An 18,284-nucleotide genomic window follows, 5' to 3' on the forward strand; every position below is an offset into this window, starting at 1 on the left:
ACGTTATTATGTAGTCTTCATTCACTCAACGTGTGCATCTCAAAGGTTTGAATGCATTGTAGGACAAGTACGCTATAGCCTTGAAACAACTACAAGCTGAAAAGGACACTATGCTACCTTCAGAGTTTCAACAACGCTACAAGAAAGCTTTTTTTGAGGCAGATGGTCCGAGCAGGAGGAGGACAAAGCAGGCACTCGCTATTGTTGATCCCAATCTAGGCGATGAATGGTGGAGGTAAGAAAGTGTATTGTGGATCACTACTCTATGTCTAGTGCTGATTTGATTATATGTTCAGAACCCTGCGGACTATTGAATGGACTAATCGGCCCAAGTGGATTACTGAGGATAGATTGTACGTTCTGGCATGTGCTGATCTGCCTCCTGAGAAGAAAACTTACATTCTTCGAGAAATGGCCTCTTCTGATCCTATAAATGTCAAAAGTTTGGATATTCCACAGACAGGTATTATCGTTCCTTTTTTTTGCAGAATAAAAAATGACATGTTTCACTCAATGTAATTGACATTATTCTCTATGTCCTTTATTGCAGCTGACCATGTCTCGTTCCGTGATTGGATGCGTGTGGAGGTTCTATGGAACACCATAGAGCGCGAAGCTCGTTTTCTATACAACAACATGAGAAATATCACATCCAAGCTTGGTCCAGGAGAGATTCTTGATTCCTTTCTAGAAGAAGCAAAGTTGACTCACAGAACTGAGGCGTTCCAATACGAGCTTGGAAAATTTAAATCTTCGGGAAGAGGTAGCCCTGACCTTAAGAAAGCACTCACAGACGCCGGTCAAAGATGTCTTTGCAGGTTGGAATATTGCTCTTGGCACTTCTGTCATTGGGAGAGCTCAACGTGGAAAGAAGCAAATTGGTCTAACATCTTCTGATTTTGTAGGTGGTTGACCAGGCGTAACTTCAACATTACAAGCTCTCGGACTCTATCTGACGTCTTGGATATCTCAAAGAAAGATACTATTTTCAACCCAGCGCAGTTGGCACGTAACTTCAACAAAACAGTTTATTACTCGTGCCCTTGGTTTCTTGAGTATAAAGAGGGCAAATTTCCTGCCAGTGAAGAACTGCAGCATAACAATGCTGTCAAGGAGAGGGAGGAACGTGCACGGAGGGCTGTCCAGGTGGAGACGCCGGAAACACCTACAAAAATCACTACAACAACAAAAACAGCCCCTTCATCTGATAAAGTCGGCCAAGTATCGTATTCTAGAGTATGTTTTGATCTTGGAACGTTGCAAACGCATCATTTTGAAACTGTGACTTCGCTAAGAGTTTTTTGTTGCAGACCGGGACTCCAAAAGACATAGGAAAGAAACCGTCCTCAAGCGAATTAAAGAAAAGAAGTGAGTTGCAAATGTATGACAAAATCTGTAATTGAAAAGAATCTGAGAATCTTGTCTTTACGAGAACCGTTTTAATGATCTTTAATATAGAGCATGATGCGGTTGGGCCAAATGAAAAAGAGCTTAAAGAATTCTCCCAGTCCTTGGAGCAATTGTTAGATCATCATGAGGGAGATCAGCAGATGGTGGCGAGCGATGATCTAGGTTTTTGTAAGACCTTTTTGAGAATCTTAATGCTATCATCTTTTGAGTTGTATTTTGTTGACCAACTACTTTGTTTTGTTGGTTGTGTTCTTCAGTGTTCGACGAGCAGAATGTGTCTATCTGCTTCTTGGATACAAGCATGGAAGAAAATGAGATTGTTGGCTCCATGTTGGCATGCATCGAAGGCCAAGTGAAAAAGGACAACCGTGTGTATGTTTGAGATGGGGTTTGGGTGGCTGTCTCAGTGTCCGCTTCATTCATGTTCTTGCCTCCAAATTGCCTCGTGCACGGTATCCCGTCGTCATCTACACAGGAATGGAATGACATGGACGTTTGTCAATTCGGCAAAGTTGCACGTATGAGTTTTTTGACAGCAGATGACAATGGCATATTTGTTGTTGTTTGCATACCTATCCAACATCGAATGGTACATGATGTTGCAATAGCTGCAGGCTGGGAGCCAGCATACACTACAGTCACAGTTTGCAAGACACCAGTATGCAAGGATGTTAATATGATTGTAAGATCACTTCTTCTTACCGTTTTCAAGAAAAACCAAGCCCCAATTGCTGAAGTGCTGAAACCCGATGAGGACACATGGCTGGATACAATCCAAGAGAGCGAATGGACCATGCAAGAAGATGGAACACCATTGAGAGGTACGTCCTTTTCTGTAATTGCTTTTACTGTGTAGCTTTGTTGCTTTCTCAACTTGTCTTCTATTCTCACAAGTCCTCTCGTCACAGGAGGAATGGAACGTGGGCATTGCTATCTGTATCAAATGTTGAACATGTATACCAAGAAGGGAGATGTGGTAGTGCAATATGGAGGAGACACAGGTGTTCTTGCATTGCTTGGTAGCCATATGGGACGATACTTCACAATCATGGAGAGTAGTAAAACATTTTTGGATGAGCTTCCAAAAATTATGAAAGCACAGGCAGTGCGGTTAAGCAAAAGAAAAGCATTAGAACAATGACTATGGGATATGGACAAACACTAGTTGTCTACAATTATATTTGAGATGTACAATTTGAAAAGTTGTAATAACCTATCTAGTGGTTCAGGACGGATTCATACTGTCGATTACATTCTATTTCTTGTTCATTTGTGACATTTTAATGCCTTTAAATGTGAATATGTGTTTGCCATTGCAAATATTGGAAGTTTTGTATGTAAAATGTTTTCTTCCTTCTTCGTATCATGATATTGTAATGTGAACAATGTGATAATGTGTTGAACAAAGACAGAAAAATGTAGTGGATTCCAGAGACACTGTATAATCCTCTATTTGGCGCGAGAATGGAGTTGAGGAGACATGTTTAGTATCAAGGTGTTCGGGAGCTCAATGAGGTTGCGTTTTAGAGGGAGCTAAGTGAGGTTGCATCGGCATTAGCAACATACATATCTAATCTTGATGCACTAGGGTTGCCTTGGCTACAAGATTCGGCGGCGACGGAAAAACGCAGCGGATTTTAGAGAAAACGGGCATTCCTCTCAGAGCCAAGCGAGGAGGGGTTTTCTTGGGGAACGAAAAACATGGATTGCATTTTTTCAAGGTGATAATAAGGCATGGTTAGTGTCAAAGTGGTCGAACGCTCAAAACACTGAGTTGTTGGTCAAAGAGGGACAGATGGAGTGCGTTTCAAAGAGAGTTGAGTGAGGCTGCGATGGCCTATATACGGAGAGCCAGCCTTGGCAAGTGGGTTTAGATCACGTATACCCACAGTACACACCACTGATCTAGTTGAATTTGGGTCGCCTTGATGAGAAGATTCGACGGCGATAAAAAAACGCAGCAGACAGATGGTGTGCGTTTCAGATAGAGTTGAGTGCGTTTCAGAGAGAGTTGAGTGAGGTTGCATCAGCCTATACGAAGAGCCGGTCTTGAGTAAGTAGCAAACAACAATGATCTAGCTATTTTTGGGTCACCTTAGCTAAAACAATTAACGACGACGAGAAATCGCAGCAGATTTCAGAGAACATGCGAATTACTCCCATAGTGGAAGCACATGGATTGCATGTTTCCAAAGTATTCAGAAGGCATGTTTAGTGTCAAGGTGGTCGGACGCTCGGAACACTCAAATGTTAGTCAAAGAGGGATAGATGGAGTGTGTTTCAAAGAGAGTTGAGTGAGGCTGCGTCGGCCTATACTAAGAGCCCGTCACGAGTGAGTAGCACACAACAATGATGTAGCTGTGTTTGGGTCACCTTAGCTACAAGATTGGACGGCGACGAGAGAACGCAACGGATTTCAGAGGAAATGCAAATTCCTTTCATAGTCGAGCCATGAGTGATTCCCTTGGCACACGAAGCACATGGAATCCATGTTTCCAGAGTATTGAGGATGCATGTTTAGTGTCAATGTGGTCGGACGCTCGGAACACTCAGATGTTGGTCAAAGAGGGATAGATGGAGTGCGTTTCAGAGGGAGATGAGTGACGCTACGTCGGCCTATACAGAGAGCCGGTCTTGGCAAGTAGCAAACAATAATGATCTAGCTACGTTTGGGTCACCTTAGCTAAAGCATTTGACGACGACGAGCAATCGTAGCAGATCTCAGAGGAAATGCGAATTCCACTCATAGTGGAGCCAGGAGTGATTCCCTAGGCAAAAGAAGCACATGGATTGCATGTTTCCAAAGTATTCATGAGGCATGTTTAGTGTCAAGGTGGTCGGACTCTCGGAACACTCAAATGTTGGTCAAAGAGGGACAGATGGAGTGTATTTCAAAGAGAGTTGAGTGAGGCTACGTCGGCCTATTCGGAGAGCTGGTCACGAGTGAGTAGCACACAACAATGATCTAGCTGGGTTTGGGTCACCTTAGCTACAAGATTGGACGGTGACGAGAAAACGCAGTGGATTTCAGAGGAAATGCGAATTCCTTTCATAGTCGAGCCAAACGAAGCACATGGATTCCATGTTTCTAGAGTATTGAGGATGCATGTTTAGTGTCAGTGTGGTCGAACGCTCAAAACACTAAGTTGTTGGTCAAAGAGGGACAGATGGAGTGCGTTTCAAAGGGAGTTGAGTGAAGCTGCGACGGCCTATATACAGAGAGCCAGCCTAGGCAAGTGGGTTTAGATCATGTATACCCATGGCATGAGCAATACACACCACTGATCTAGTTTCATTTGGGTCGCCTTGACTAGAAGATTCGACGGCGATAAAAAAACGCAGTAGACAGATGGTGTGAGTTTCAGAGAGAGTTGAGTGAGGTTGCATCAGCCTCTGCGAAGAGCTGGTCTTGAGTAAGTAGCAAACAACAATGATCTAGCTACGTTTGGATCACCTTAGCTAAAACATTTGACGACGACGAGAAATCGCAGCAAATTTCAGAGGAAATGCGAATTCCTCTCATAGTGGAGCCAGGAGTGATTCCCTTGGCAAACGAAGCACAAGGATTGCATGTTTCCAAAGTATTCAGGAGGCATGTTTAGTGTCAAGGTGGTCGGACGCTTGGAACACTCAAATGTTGGTCAAAGAGGGACTGATGGAGTGTATTTCAAAGAGAGTTGAGTGAGGCTACGTCGGCCTATACGGAGAGCCGGTCACGAGTAAGTAGCACACAACAATGATCTACCTGCGTTTGGGTCACCTTAGCTACAAGATTGGACGGCGATGAGAAAAGGCAGCGGATTTCAGAGGAAATGCGAATTCCTTCCATAGTCGAGCCATGAGTGATTCCCTTGGCAAACGAAGCACACGGTTTCGATGTTTCCAGAATATTGAGGATGCATGTTTAGTGTCAATGTGGTCGGACGCTTGGAACACTCACATGGAGTGCATTTTAGAGGGAGTTGAGTGAGGCTACGTCGGCCTATACAGAGAGCCGGTCTTGGCAAGTGGGTTTGAATCCCGTATACCCATGGAGTGAGTAGCACACAATAAAGATCTGGCTCTGTTTGGGTCTCCTTTGCTACAAGATTCGACGGCGACGGAAAAACACAGCGAACTTTAGAGGAAATGCAAATTCCTTTCATAGTTGAGCCAGGATTGATTCCCTTGGCAAATGAAGCACATGGATTGCATGTTTCCAGAGTATTGAGGAGGCATGTTTAGTGTCAATGTGGTCGGACGCTCGGAACTCTTAGATGTTGGTCAAAGAGGGACAGATGGAGTGCGTTTTAGAGGGAGTTGAGTGAGGCTACGTCGGCCTATACAGAGAGCCGGTATTGGCAAGTGGGTTTGGATCCCGTATACCCATGGAGTGAGTAGCACACAACAAAGATCTGGCTGCGTTTGGGTCGCCTTTGCTACAAGATTCGACGGCGGCCGAAAAACGCAGCGGACTTTAGAGGAAATGCGAATTCCTTTCATTGTCGAGCCAGGATTGATTCCCTTGGCAAATGAAGCACATGGATTGCATGTTTCGAGAGTATTGAGGAGGCATGTTTAGTGTCAATATGGTAGGACGTTTGGAATTCTCAAATGGTGTGCGTTTCAGAGAGAGTTGAGTGCGTTTCAGAGAGAGTTGAGTGAGGTTGAATCAGCCTATACGAAGAGCCGGTCTTGAGTAAGTAGCAAACAACAATGATCTAGCTACATTTGGGTCACCTTAGCTAAAACATTTGATGACGACGAGAAATCACAACAAATTTCAGAGGAAATGCGAATTCCTCTCGTAGTGGAGCCAGGAGTGAATCCCTTGGCAAACGAAGCACATGGATTGCATGTTTCCAAAGTATTCATGAGGCATGTTTAGTGTCAAGGTGGTCAGACGCTCGGAACACTCAAATGTTGGTCAAAGAGGGACAGATGGAGTGTATTTCAAAGATAGTTGAGTGAGGCTACGTCGGCCTATTCGGAGAGCCGATCACGAGTGAGTAGCACACAACAACGATCTAGCTGTGTTTGGGTCACCTTAGCTACAAGATTGGACGGTGACGAGAAACGCAGTGGATTTCAGAGGAAATGCGAATTCCTTTCATAGTCGAGCCAAACGAAGCACATGGATTCCATGTTTCCAGAGTATTGAGGATGCATGTTTAGTGTCAGTGTGGTCGAACGCTCAAAAGACTAAGTTGTTGGTCAAAGAGGGACAGATGGAGTGCGTTTCAAAGGGAGTTGAGTGAGGCTGCGACGGCCTATATACGGAGAGCCAGCCTAGGCAAGTTGGTTTAGATCACGTATACCCATGGCATGAGCAATACACACCACTGATCTAGTTTCATTTGGGTCGCATTGACTACAAGATTCGACGGCGATAAAAAAACGCAGTAGACAGATGGTGTGCGTTTCAGAGAGAGTCGAGTGAGGTTGCATCAGCCTCTACGAAGAGCTGGTCTTGAGTAAGTAGCAAACAACAATGATCTAGCTACGTTTGGGTCACCTTAGCTAAAACATTTGACGACGACGAGAAATCGCAGCAAATTTCAGAGGAAATGCAAATTTCTCTCATAGTGGAGCCAGGAGTGATTCCCTTGGCAAACGAAGCACATGGATTGCATGTTTCCAAAGTATTCAGGAGGCATGTTTAGTGTCAAGGTGGTCGGACGCTTGGAACACTCAAATGTTGGTCAAAGAGGGACAAATGGAGTGTGTTTCAGAGAGAGTTGAGTGAGGCTGCGTCGGCCTATACAGAGAGCCCGTCACGAGTGAGTAGCACACAACAATGATCTAGCTGTGTTTGGGTCACCTTAGCTACAAATTGGACGGCGACGAGAAAACACAGCGGATTTCAGAGGAAATGCGAATTCCTTTCATAGTCGAGCCAGGAGTGATTCCCTTGGCACACGAAGCACACGGATTCCATGTTTCCCGAGTATTGAGAATGCATGTTTAGTGTCAATGTGGTCAGACGCTCGGAACACTCAGATGTTGGTCAAAGAGGGATAGATGGAGTGCGTTTCAGAGGGAGTTGAGTGAGGCTACATCGGCCTATACACAGAGCCGGTATTGGCAAGTGGGTTTGGATCTCGTATACCCATGGAGTGAGTAGCACACAACAAAGATCTGGCTGCTTTGGGTCGCCTTTGCTACAAGATTCGACGGCGACGGAAAAACACAGCGGACTTTAGAGGAAATGCAAATTCCTTTCATAGTTGAGCCAAGATTGATTCCCTTGGCAAATGAAGCACATGGATTGCATGTTTCTAGAGTATTGAGGAGGCATGTTTAGTGTCAATGTGGTCGGACGCTCGAAACTCTCAGATGTTGGTCAAAGAGGGACAGATGGAGTGCGTTTTAGAGGGAGTTGAGTGAGGCTACGTCGGCCTATACAGAGAGCCGGTATTGGCAAGTGGGTTTGGATCCCGTATACCCATGGAGTGAGTAGCACACAACAAAGATGTGGCTGCGTTTGGGTCGCCTTTGCTACAAGATTCGACGGCGACGGAAAAACTCAGCGGACTTTAGAGGAAATGCGAATTCCTTTCATAGTCGAGCCATGATTGATTCCCTTGGCAAATGAAGCACATGGATTGCATGTTTCCAGAGTATTGAGGAGGCATGTTTAGTGTCAATATGGTAGGACGTTTGGAACTCTCAGATGGTGTGCGTTTCAAAGAGAGTTGAGTGCGTTTCAGAGAGAGTTGAGTGAGGTTGCATCAGCCTATACGAAGAGCCGGTCTTGAGTAAGTAGCAAACAACAATGATCTAGCTACGTTTGGGTCACCTTAGCTAAACCATTTGATGACGACGAGAAATCGCAACAGATTTCAGAGGAAATGCGAATTCCTCTCATAGTGGAGCCAGGAGTGAATCCCTTGGCAAATGAAGCACATGGATTGCATGTTTCCAAAGTATTCATGAGGCATGTTTAGTGTCAAGGTGGTCGGACGCTCGGAACACTCAAATGTTGGTCAAAGAGGGACAGATGGAGTGTATTTCAAAGAGAGTTGAGTGAGGCTACGTCGGCCTATTCGGAGAGCCGGTCACCAGTGAGTAGCACACAACAATGATCTAGCTGTGTTTGGGTCACCTTAGCTACAAGATTGGACGGTGACGAGAAAACGCAGTGGATTTCAGAGGAAATGCGAATTCCTTTCATAGTCGAGCCAAACGAAGCACATGGATTCCATGTTTCCAGAGTATTGAGGATGCATGTTTAGTATCAGTGTGGTCGAACGCTCAAAACACTAAGTTGTTGGTCAAAGAGGGACAGATGGAGTTCGTTTCAAAGGGAGTTGAGTGAGGCTGCGACGGCCTATATACGGAGAGCCAGCCTAGGCAAGTTGGTTTAGATCACGTATACCCATGGCATGAGCAATACACACCACTGATCTAGTTTCATTTGGGTCGCATTGACTACAAGATTCGACGGCGATAAAAAAAACGCAATAGACAGATGGTGTGTGTTTCAGAGAGAGTCGAGTGAGGTTGCATCAGCCTCTATGAAGAGCTGCTCTTGAGTAAGTAGCAAACAACAATGATCTAGCTACGTTTGGGTCACCTTAGCTAAAACATTTGACGACAACGAGAAATCGCAGCAAATTTCAGAGGAAATGCGAATTTCTCTCATAGTGGAGCCAGGAGTGATTCCCTTGGCAAACGAAGCACATGGATTGCATGTTTCCAAAGTATTCAGGAGGCATGTTTAGTGTCAAGGTGGTCGGACGCTCGGAACACTCAAATGTTGGTCAAAGAGGGACTGATGGAGTGTGTTTCAGAGAGAGTTGAGTGAGGCAGCGTCGGCCTATACGGAGAGCCCGTCACGAGTGAGTAGCACACACAATGATCTAGCTGCGTTTGGGTCACCTTAGCTACAAATTGGACGGCGACGAGAAAACGCAGCGGATTTCAGAGGAAATGCAAATTCCTTTCATAGTCGAGCCAGGAGTGATTCCCTTGGCACACGAAGCACACGGATTCCATGTTTCCCGAGTATTGAGGATGCATGTTTAGTGTCAATGTGGTCAGACGCTGGGAACACTCAGATGTTGGTCAAAGAGGGATAGATGGAGTGCGTTTCAGAGGGAGTTGAGTGAGGCTACGTCGGCCTATACAGAGAGCCGGTCTTGGCAAGTGGGTTTGGATCCCGTATACCCATGGAGTGAGTAGCACACAACAAAGATCTAGCTTCTTTGGGTCGCCTTTGCTACAAGATTCGACGGCGACGGAAAAACACAGTGGACTTTAGAGGAAATGCAAATTCCTTTCATAGTCGAGCATGGATTGATTCCCTTGGCAAATGAAGCACATGGATTGCATGTTTCCAGAGTATTGAGGAGGCATGTTTAGTGTCAATGTGGTCGGACGCTCGGAACTCTCAGATGTTGGTCAAAGAGGGACAGATGGAGTGCGTTTCAGAGGGAGTTGAGTGAGGCTACGTCGGCCTATACAGAGAGCCGGTATTGGCAAGTGGGTTTGGATCCCGTATACCCATGGAGTGAGTAGCACACAACAAAGATGTGGCTGCGTTTGGGTCGCCTTTGCTACAAGATTCGATGGCGACGGAAAAACGCAGCGGACTTTAGAGGAAATGCGAATTCCTTTCATAGTCGAGCCAGGATTGATTCCCTTGGCAAATGAAGCACATGGATTGCATGTTTCCAGAGTATTGAGGAGGCATGTTTAGTGTCAATGTGGTCGGACGTTCGGAACTCTCAGATATTGGTCAAAGATGGACAGATGGAGTGCGTTTCAGAGGGAGTTGAGTGAGGCTGCGTCGGCCTATACAGAGAGCCGGTATTGGCAAGTGGGTTTGGATCCCGTATACCCATGGAGTGAGTAGCACACAACAATGATCTAGCTACATTTGGGTCGCCTTCGCTACAAGATTTGGCAGGCAACGGAAAAACAACGGATTTCAGAGAGAATGTCCATTCCTCCATCTAAAACACACTGTATCTGTCCCTCCTATAGCTATGACGACCCAAACGCAGCCACATCATTGGTGCGTATTGCTCACACCATGGGATTCAAATCCACTTGCCAAGACCGGTCCTCCCTGTAATGCCGAAGCAACCTCACTTAACTCCCTCTGAATCGCACTCCATTTGTCTCTCTTTGACCAACATCTTAGGATTCTAGGCATCCCAACCTTGACACTAAACACGTCTCCTGAAATTGTCTCTTCCATTTCAGAGACAATGCACATTCCTTTCAGAGACGAGCAAGGAGTGGTTCCCTTGGAGAACAAAGCCCATGGAGTGCATGTTTTCAAAGTATTAGGCTGGTCAAAGAGCTCTTTTGAAGAATACATAGAAAAAAGCTTGCTCAATGGACAAAGAGCTCAAGAAAAATGCTAGCCAAGCGAGCTATTTTTGTAAGGCCATAGAAAGAAGCTCGCTCCATGGACAAAAAGCTCACTCAAAAAGCTCGCTTTGTACCCTTCCCCTGTCACTCACAAAGCATAGAAGAGAGCAATGCCTCTCAAAGGCACACTGTATAGAGACCAAATGAGGCGCATAAACAGTCAAATTGACCATAGACCGCCAACTAGGCGTCAAAAGCACCTATACCACTCTATACATATCTTATGGCGAGGCCTCGTAAGGGATGCTCCAGCTACCTGTATCACCGAAGGTATCTCCACATTTGAGAATACCCCAGCTCAATGAAAACCTCACGCTATCGACTCTCAACAACGTAGGTTATGCAGCAAAAAACGTATATCCAAGTCTCAGAAATGGCTATCTTCCGGACCAAGTTTCAGAAATGGCCGGGACTACCATACTAGCCAAAAGATGGCTCCACAAAAGACGTACACTGGCAGTATCCACAAAGACGTACAAGGCTGTCACTGCGCACAAACAGGCGCCAAAAGCATATGCATGCCAAAAAGTATCCCTGCAGGGAGGCAAATTGCTTTCAAAAGAGCTCAAACACTATAAAAAGTGTCAAAATATGCATGTACGCATATAAACTGCTCCCACTGGAACCAAAACTGACATAAATGCTGCAACATGTACTCTGTGTGTCGATGCCGTTGTCGAAACGCAATCCGATGCCGAAAACCTGTGTAGAGTAGGGATCTAGGAGCTAAAATGAAAGAGCTATGGAAGCCCTCACACAAGAGACAAAACACCTATAGAATGCAGATCTGCAAGAAACATGTTGTTGTCTACATATAATCTCATGATCAAACGTATCTTCCAAACGGTGAGGAATTAACAGATGCGCGTGAGTGGCAAAAAGTTGCGAAACGCTGTTTTCGGTAGCCTGAGTGAACAGAATTTCGAAAAACGGCTTTTGTCATAAATTCTCTTAATGAACACTAAAACGGGCTGAAAATTGCAGCACACACACACTCCAGTACACAACCATCTGCAAGCACATTACTCTCTTGCAATGTCTCAGATCTGATGTGCAGCCCTCTCTCTCCTTCTCCTCTAAGCTTGAGCTTCAACTCCCCTCAAGCTCCGAGCTCAAGCTATGGCTGAACTCTTTGCTCCCACCTGTCGCTCTGATACCAATTGATGAAGCAGGATCTGTGAAGGAGAAGTTGTAGGCAAGGAGAAAGAGCACACAGACACACGTATGGAAGGGGGTGAGCCAAAGATTTAGGCCCCCAATTATAATGTACACATATATTGAAGAGTGGCTCAAGTGTACTATACACTTGGGTTAGTAGCAGTTAGATGGGCGGCCGGACATGGTCAGCATAAACCCAACAGGAAGGGGGGCATGTTAACCCTCACGCACATTCCTATCACCTACGACGGATGCTGTATTATTTATTTGGTAGAGTCAGGTACCGGGCTTGTCGGTTCAATAGGAAAAGGGTAAGAGTGATTGCCGATGAGAGGCGCACTCTAACTGGAACATTCAAGGGATTAGTTGGCTAAGCATGGGTGCCCAAGTGTGAATGGGGCGAGCTCATATAAAAGTCAACTAAACCTAAAATTCACTCATTCTCTCATTTGTGCAATTGAAGAGTGCTCTTGCTCCATCTCCATCTTGTTCTCCTTGTGTGTGTGTGTGTGTGTGTGTGTGTGTGTGAGAGAGAGAGAGAGAGAGAGAGAGAGAGAGAGAGAGACACACACACACACACAGAGTACGATCGAGCATTGCGACGGCAGCACGATGGCAAGCGTAGAGCGGTGAGTGTATGCATGAGAGAGAGAGAGAGAGAGAGAGAGAGAGAGAGAGAGAGAGAGAGAGAGAGAGAGAGAGAGAGAGAGAGACACACACACACACACACAGTACGATCGAGCATTGCGACGGCGGCACAATGGCAAGCGTAGAGCGGTGAGTGACACACCATCTCCATCTTTGAGCATACTAGTTTAGGCTTGTTGTGTGCTTGGAGCCATTTGTGGCTCGCACACGGTGTATCGGCAAGTTCCTTGCATTGACAAGTGAGACATACGCGCACACTATCATTGGATGCCTCATTTATGTACGCAACACGAGGTCGGATATTCAGTTTGTAGTCTCATAAGTCAACAAATTTATGCATAGCCCAGGGTCTAAGCATTGGCAGGCTGTCATCAAGAGGATATTTTGCTACCTTACATCTTGATGGCACTTTACATCTTGGCTTGTTTTATCCCAAGGGGGATCATTGCCGCCAGGCTTACATGCTTTTTCAGACTCAGATTGAGCTGGTTGTTTTGACATGCGAGTGTCCACAAGTGGTTTTTGTTTCATGCTTGGTAGTTCATGTATATCATGGTTGAGCAAGAAGAAACCTACTGTGGCCACTTTGAGTTGTGAGGCTGAGTACAGGGCAGTCTTCACAGCTACGGTTGAGTGTGTATGGCTCAGACGCCTTATAGCTGATTTGGGTGTTGGACAGGACACTGCCAACACTATCTACACTAACAGTCAGAGTGCATTGGCAGTTGCAAGGAATCCAAATTTTCATGCTCGCACAAAGCACAATGAGGTGCATTACCACTATGTCAGGGAGAGGCTCTCAGCAGGAGAGATCAGCTTGGCTTATGTGCCAACACACGACAACCTTGTTACCATATACTTGTGGTAGTGACGTGTGTGAACACATTAGGACCGCCGGGGCATTTTTTCCCTCTTTAGGAGGTTTTTTCCCCCGTGCATTGTATATACGCCCATCACTCTAGGGCTATCTATCTTTCCATCGCACACTAAGTAACACACTCTCTATTGTGTGCCTTGAGCTTCCTTCGTCTTCTCCAAGATGTGTGTGTTTCTCTGCAACCCTAATTCCAACAATTGGTATCAGAGCAGGTCACGTCCTCCCGGGCTTAGTCGCCAGCTGCTCCAGCACACGCCTGCTCACTTTCTCCGATTTCAGTGAGCTTTGGTGAGCGTTCGTAGGTTGACAAAAATTTTGGGTTGGGTTGAAGAGCTTGGTCTACTCAGAATTTTGATTTGGGCTCATTTCGGCCTCTGTTTCCACTACAGGCAGTACTGCACAAGCTATTTCGTCATTTTGTGAAGAATTTCTGTCAATGCCGTTTTCTGCATAACAGGTACCTTATAGTCTTCTACGGTTTGTGCTATATAGCATAGGTTGTTCCCGCTTCGTTTCTCCTATTTTCGGGCAGTTTTCACATCAGGTGCACCTTTTACCATGGTTGACAACAACAACACAGATGTGTTCAAGATGTTTGCTGCTGAGGAAAGGTTGGATGGGAACAACTACCCTATGTGGGCTTATATGATGCAACATGTTCTTGTGTCAAAGGGTGTCTGGAACATTGTGCAGGGCATTGATGTATGTCCTGGTTCTGAGGATGTAGGCGATGTTGAGGATGTTGCAGGTCTTGCTGCAAGGATTGCAGCTGTTAGAGTTGTTTTGCCTACGGCAGAACAAGCTCGTTGGGATGTTAAGGATGCGCAGGCTCATGCATTGATTGCGTTGTCTATGAAGCGCACCATTGTTTCTCACATCCGTTCAGCAAAATCTGCAAAACAGGCTTGGGATATTTTAGCAGGTCTTTATGCAAGCCGCAATGAGGCTAAAATTGCTTTGCTGCGTAAAGAGCTGGAGTCGAAGATTATGCATGAGGAATATGATATGGACACTTTCCTTGCTAGTGTCAAGGATATCAATGAGCAGCTCATTTCTGCGGGTGAAGTCATTTCAGACAATTCCCTAGTGCAGACTGTTCTTAATGCCCTACCAGATTCTTACCAGAATTTTGCTAGTACTTGGAGACTTATGACCCGAGGAAATCCAGAAGTTTTCAAGTTTGATGCATTATGCACATTGCTGTTGCAAGAGTCACTGTCCAAAAAAAACAGGACTAGACAGCGTGCAGTTGAACAGGCTTTTATTGCTTCTCAAAGAAAGGGTGGTAACAGCAATGCAGCCACTTCTTATGGTTCTGCTGCGAGTGGCAAAAATTATGTTCCTAATGCTTCTGCCGGCAACAATTCGTCTGGAAATTCTGGTGATAAGGGCAAAAAGAAGATGCGTTGCCATTATTGTAAAGCCAATGATCACTTGATCAAGTCGTGTCCTAAGTTGAAGGCCAAAGAGGCTAAGAAGAAAGAGGGTGGTTCCACTGCAAATGCTGGTTCCACTACAAATGCAGCCATTGTTGAGTCTTCTGTGAAAGGAGACTGTGTTGCTGATGCTGACGCAGAATGGGCTTTTAGCGCAGAGTGCACTTACAATCCTACTGTCCATGATGCATGCTTGTCAGTTGCTGCAGATTCACATGTGTGGTATTTTGACAGTGGTGCTACAAAGCACATTACCTCACATCGTGAATTGTTTACCTCTCTCGAGCCAGTCCCTCATGGGAATTCAGTCACTTGTGCCAACAACGCCTCTTATGCAGTTCAGGGAGTTGGAAAGATTGTGCTCACTGCTGCTAATGGCAGTTCCTTTACACTTGTTGATGCACTTTATGTACCTGGGATCAAGAAGAATCTCTTGTCTGTATCTGCACTTGCTAGACTTGGATTTGTAGTCAAATTTGTGGATGACAGATGTACAATTCATGATCTCAGTTTTGGTGATGAAATTGTTGCATCTGGGCTTTTGTGCCGTGGGCTGTATAAGCTCACTTTGTATGACAAGTGTGGACAAAATTTTGCAAATGTTGTTGCAGATTCAAGGGCTATTTTAGATGCGAAACTTTGGCATGCACGTTTTGGTCATCTGAATTTTGCCAGTTTGCTGCGTTTGCAGAAATCTGATATGGTTGCTTCTTTGCCACCTCTTGAAGCACCTGTCAAACATGTTTGTGAAGGCTGTATTTTGGGTAAGATGCAGCGTTCTAAATTTCCAAAGGATGGTTCAGTTCGGGCCACATGCAGGTTGCCGCTTGTGCATAGTGATGTTTGTGGGCCCATGCAAACTCCGTCCTTGGGCAATTACCTGTACTTCGTGACTTTCATTGATGATTACTCTAGGCATACATGGGTATTTTCGCTTAAAGCGAAGTCCGAAGTCTTTATGTGCTTCAAACAATTTCTGGCTATGGCTGAAAATGTCTCGAAATGTACTATGGGCACCCTCCGTTCAGATCGAGGGGGGGAGTATATGTCTCATGAATTTAATGCATTTCTGGCTAGTCGTGGGATAAAACACCAATGTACAGCGCCTTATACGCCTCAGCAAAATGGTGTTGCTGAGAGGAAAAATAGATCACTGACGAAAATGGCACGATGTATGGTCAAAAGTCAAGCTTTGCCGCATTCTTTTTGGCTTGAGGCCATCATGTGTGCCACTTATGTACTAAATAGGTGTCCTACAAAAGCTTTGCAGTCTATTACTCCATATGAAGCATGGCATGATAGAAAGCCTTCTATTGAGCACATGCGTGTATTTGGCTGTTTAGCATATGCTTTGGTGCCACAAGTGCAGCGCAGAAAATTGGATGATAAGGCTGTCAAATGTATTTTTGTTGGTTATAGTGCTGAAAGCAAAGGTTACAGGTTGTATCATCCGCAAACACAACGTATTTTGGTTTCTCGGGATGTAGTGTTTGTGGAAGATTCTGTTCAGCCCTTGCTGTCATGCACTAGAGACAATAATGTAAGCTCACAGGACATTTATGACACTTTGTTGCCTCTTTTCAGTGGTGTAAATACGAATGTAAATTCCAATGAGGCAAATGTACAGCCTATGGGGGTTTCTGAAAATGTTTTAGATCAGCCTATTACTGATGCAGATGTACATGATGTACTTGATGAGGAAAGGGCTGAAAATGAGCAGGCTAGAGGTATGCCAAAATGGCTGGTGCACAGTTTGCATGACAGTAAATTGGATGCACCTTTGTCTAGTCGTACTCGTTCAGGCTCTCGCCATGCATCTTATGCATTAGATTGTTATGCTTTGGCTGTGTCTAGTTTACATGATGTTGATGAGCCTCTGTCTTTTGATGAAGCACAAAATTCAAAAAATTGGATGGCTGCCATGCAATCAGAATATGATCCACTTATAGAGAATGACACATGGACTTTATGTGATTTGCCTCCTTGCAAAAAGGCCATTGGTACGAAGTGGGTTTACAAGTTGAAACGCAAGCCGGATGGTGAGATCGATCGCCATAAGGCTCGACTTGTTGCAAAGGGTTATGCACAGCAAAAAGGCATAGATTATGAAGAGATTTTTTCTCCCACTTGTCGTATGACTACTGTGCGTTTCCTATGTGCATTGGCAGCTCATTTTGGTTGGGATGTACATCAATCAGACATTGTTACTGCTTTCTTGAATGGTGACATATTTGAGGAAGTTTATGTAACGCAGCCTCGCGGTTTTGTCATAAAAGGACAAGAGGACAAAGTGTGCAAATGTAACAAGGCTTTGTATGGGTTGAAGCAATCTCCTCGTGCTTGGTATGAGAAAGCTGACACTCATTTGGTCAAACAAGTCTTTTGTAATAGTCCAGCAGAAAGCACATTGTATGTAAAGCGTGAGGGTGATGTATTTCTCATTGTGGTTCTTTATGTTGATGATTTGCTAATCACTAGACCAAATGAGAGACATATTGCTGAATTTAAGGCTGATTTGAATGCTACTTTCAAGATGAAAGATTTGGGGTTGTTGCATCATTATTTGGGTATACAGTTTAAGCAGTGTGATGGTGGTATTGCCTTGTGTCCGAAAAGTTACATAGAGACATTGCTATGTAAGTTTGGACTTGAGGATTGCAAACCTATTGCCACTCCCATGGAAACAAGTTTGAAGTTGAGTCTACATGATGTTGGTGATCCTGCTGATGTCACTCTTTACCAAAATGCTGTTGGCTGCCTCATTTATGTATGCAACATGAGGCCAGATATTCAGTTTGCAGTCTCACAGGTCAACAGATTTATGCATAGCCCAGGGTCTAAGCATTGGCAGGCTGTCAAGAGGATTTTCCGCTACCTTAGTGGCACTTTACATCTTGGCTTGTTTTATCCCAAGGGGGAATCATTGCCGCCAGACTTACATGCTTTTTCGGACTCAGATTGGGCTGGTTGTTTTGACACGCGAGTGTCCACAAGTGGTTTTTGTTTCATGCTTGGCAGTTCATGTATATCATGGTTGAGCAAGAGGCAACCTACTGTGGCCACTTCTAGTTGTGAGGCTGAGTACAGGGCAGTCTTCACAGCTACGGTTGAGTGTGTATGGCTCAGACGCCTTATGGCTGATTTGGGTGTTGGACAGGACACTGCCAACAATATCTACACTGACAGTCAGAGCGCATTGGCAGTAGCGAGGAACCCAGTTTTTCATGCTCGCACAAAGCACATTGAGGTGCATTACCACTATGTCAGGGAGAGGCTCTCAGCAGGAGAGAGCAGCTCGGCTTATGTGCCGACACAGGACAACCTTGCAGATCTTTTCACAAAGGCATTGTCTCGTGAGAAGCTTGAAGCTTTCCGCAAAGCTTTGAGCTTACTCC

At 45.1% G+C, this 18,284-nt stretch overlaps 1 protein-coding gene across 1 annotated transcript; it reads left to right on the forward strand.

Moving 5' to 3' along the window:
* Positions 1-302: 302 nt before the first annotated feature.
* LOC147436297 (uncharacterized) lies at positions 303-2,627 on the forward strand. The gene is made up of 10 exons (XM_086488132.1): positions 303-463; positions 551-818; positions 906-919; positions 1,196-1,236; positions 1,311-1,368; positions 1,459-1,572; positions 1,668-1,782; positions 2,190-2,231; positions 2,319-2,330; positions 2,434-2,627. The coding sequence occupies exons 1-10, from the start codon at positions 412-414 to the stop codon at positions 2,549-2,551; spliced, it is 834 nt and encodes a 277-aa protein (XP_086344258.1). The 5' UTR covers positions 303-411; the 3' UTR covers positions 2,552-2,627.
* Positions 2,628-18,284: the final 15,657 nt, after the last annotated feature.

Source organism: Adiantum capillus-veneris, chromosome 18 (genome assembly GCF_014529385.1).
Source record: "Adiantum capillus-veneris isolate H3 chromosome 18, ASM1452938v2, whole genome shotgun sequence".
Classification (NCBI taxonomy): Eukaryota; Viridiplantae; Streptophyta; class Polypodiopsida; order Polypodiales; family Pteridaceae; genus Adiantum; species Adiantum capillus-veneris.

Bases quoted from the DNA above. Each gene is read 5' to 3' on its own strand.
- LOC147436297 (XM_086488132.1), top strand. From the start codon at position 412: ATGGCCTCTTCTGATCCTATAAATGTCAAAAGTTTGGATATTCCACAG. The intron at 1,237-1,310 runs GTATGTTTTGAT...TTTTTGTTGCAG, and splicing joins GCCAAGTATCGTATTCTAGA to ACCGGGACTCCAAAAGACAT. The intron at 1,369-1,458 runs GTGAGTTGCAAA...TCTTTAATATAG, and splicing joins AAGCGAATTAAAGAAAAGAA to AGCATGATGCGGTTGGGCCA.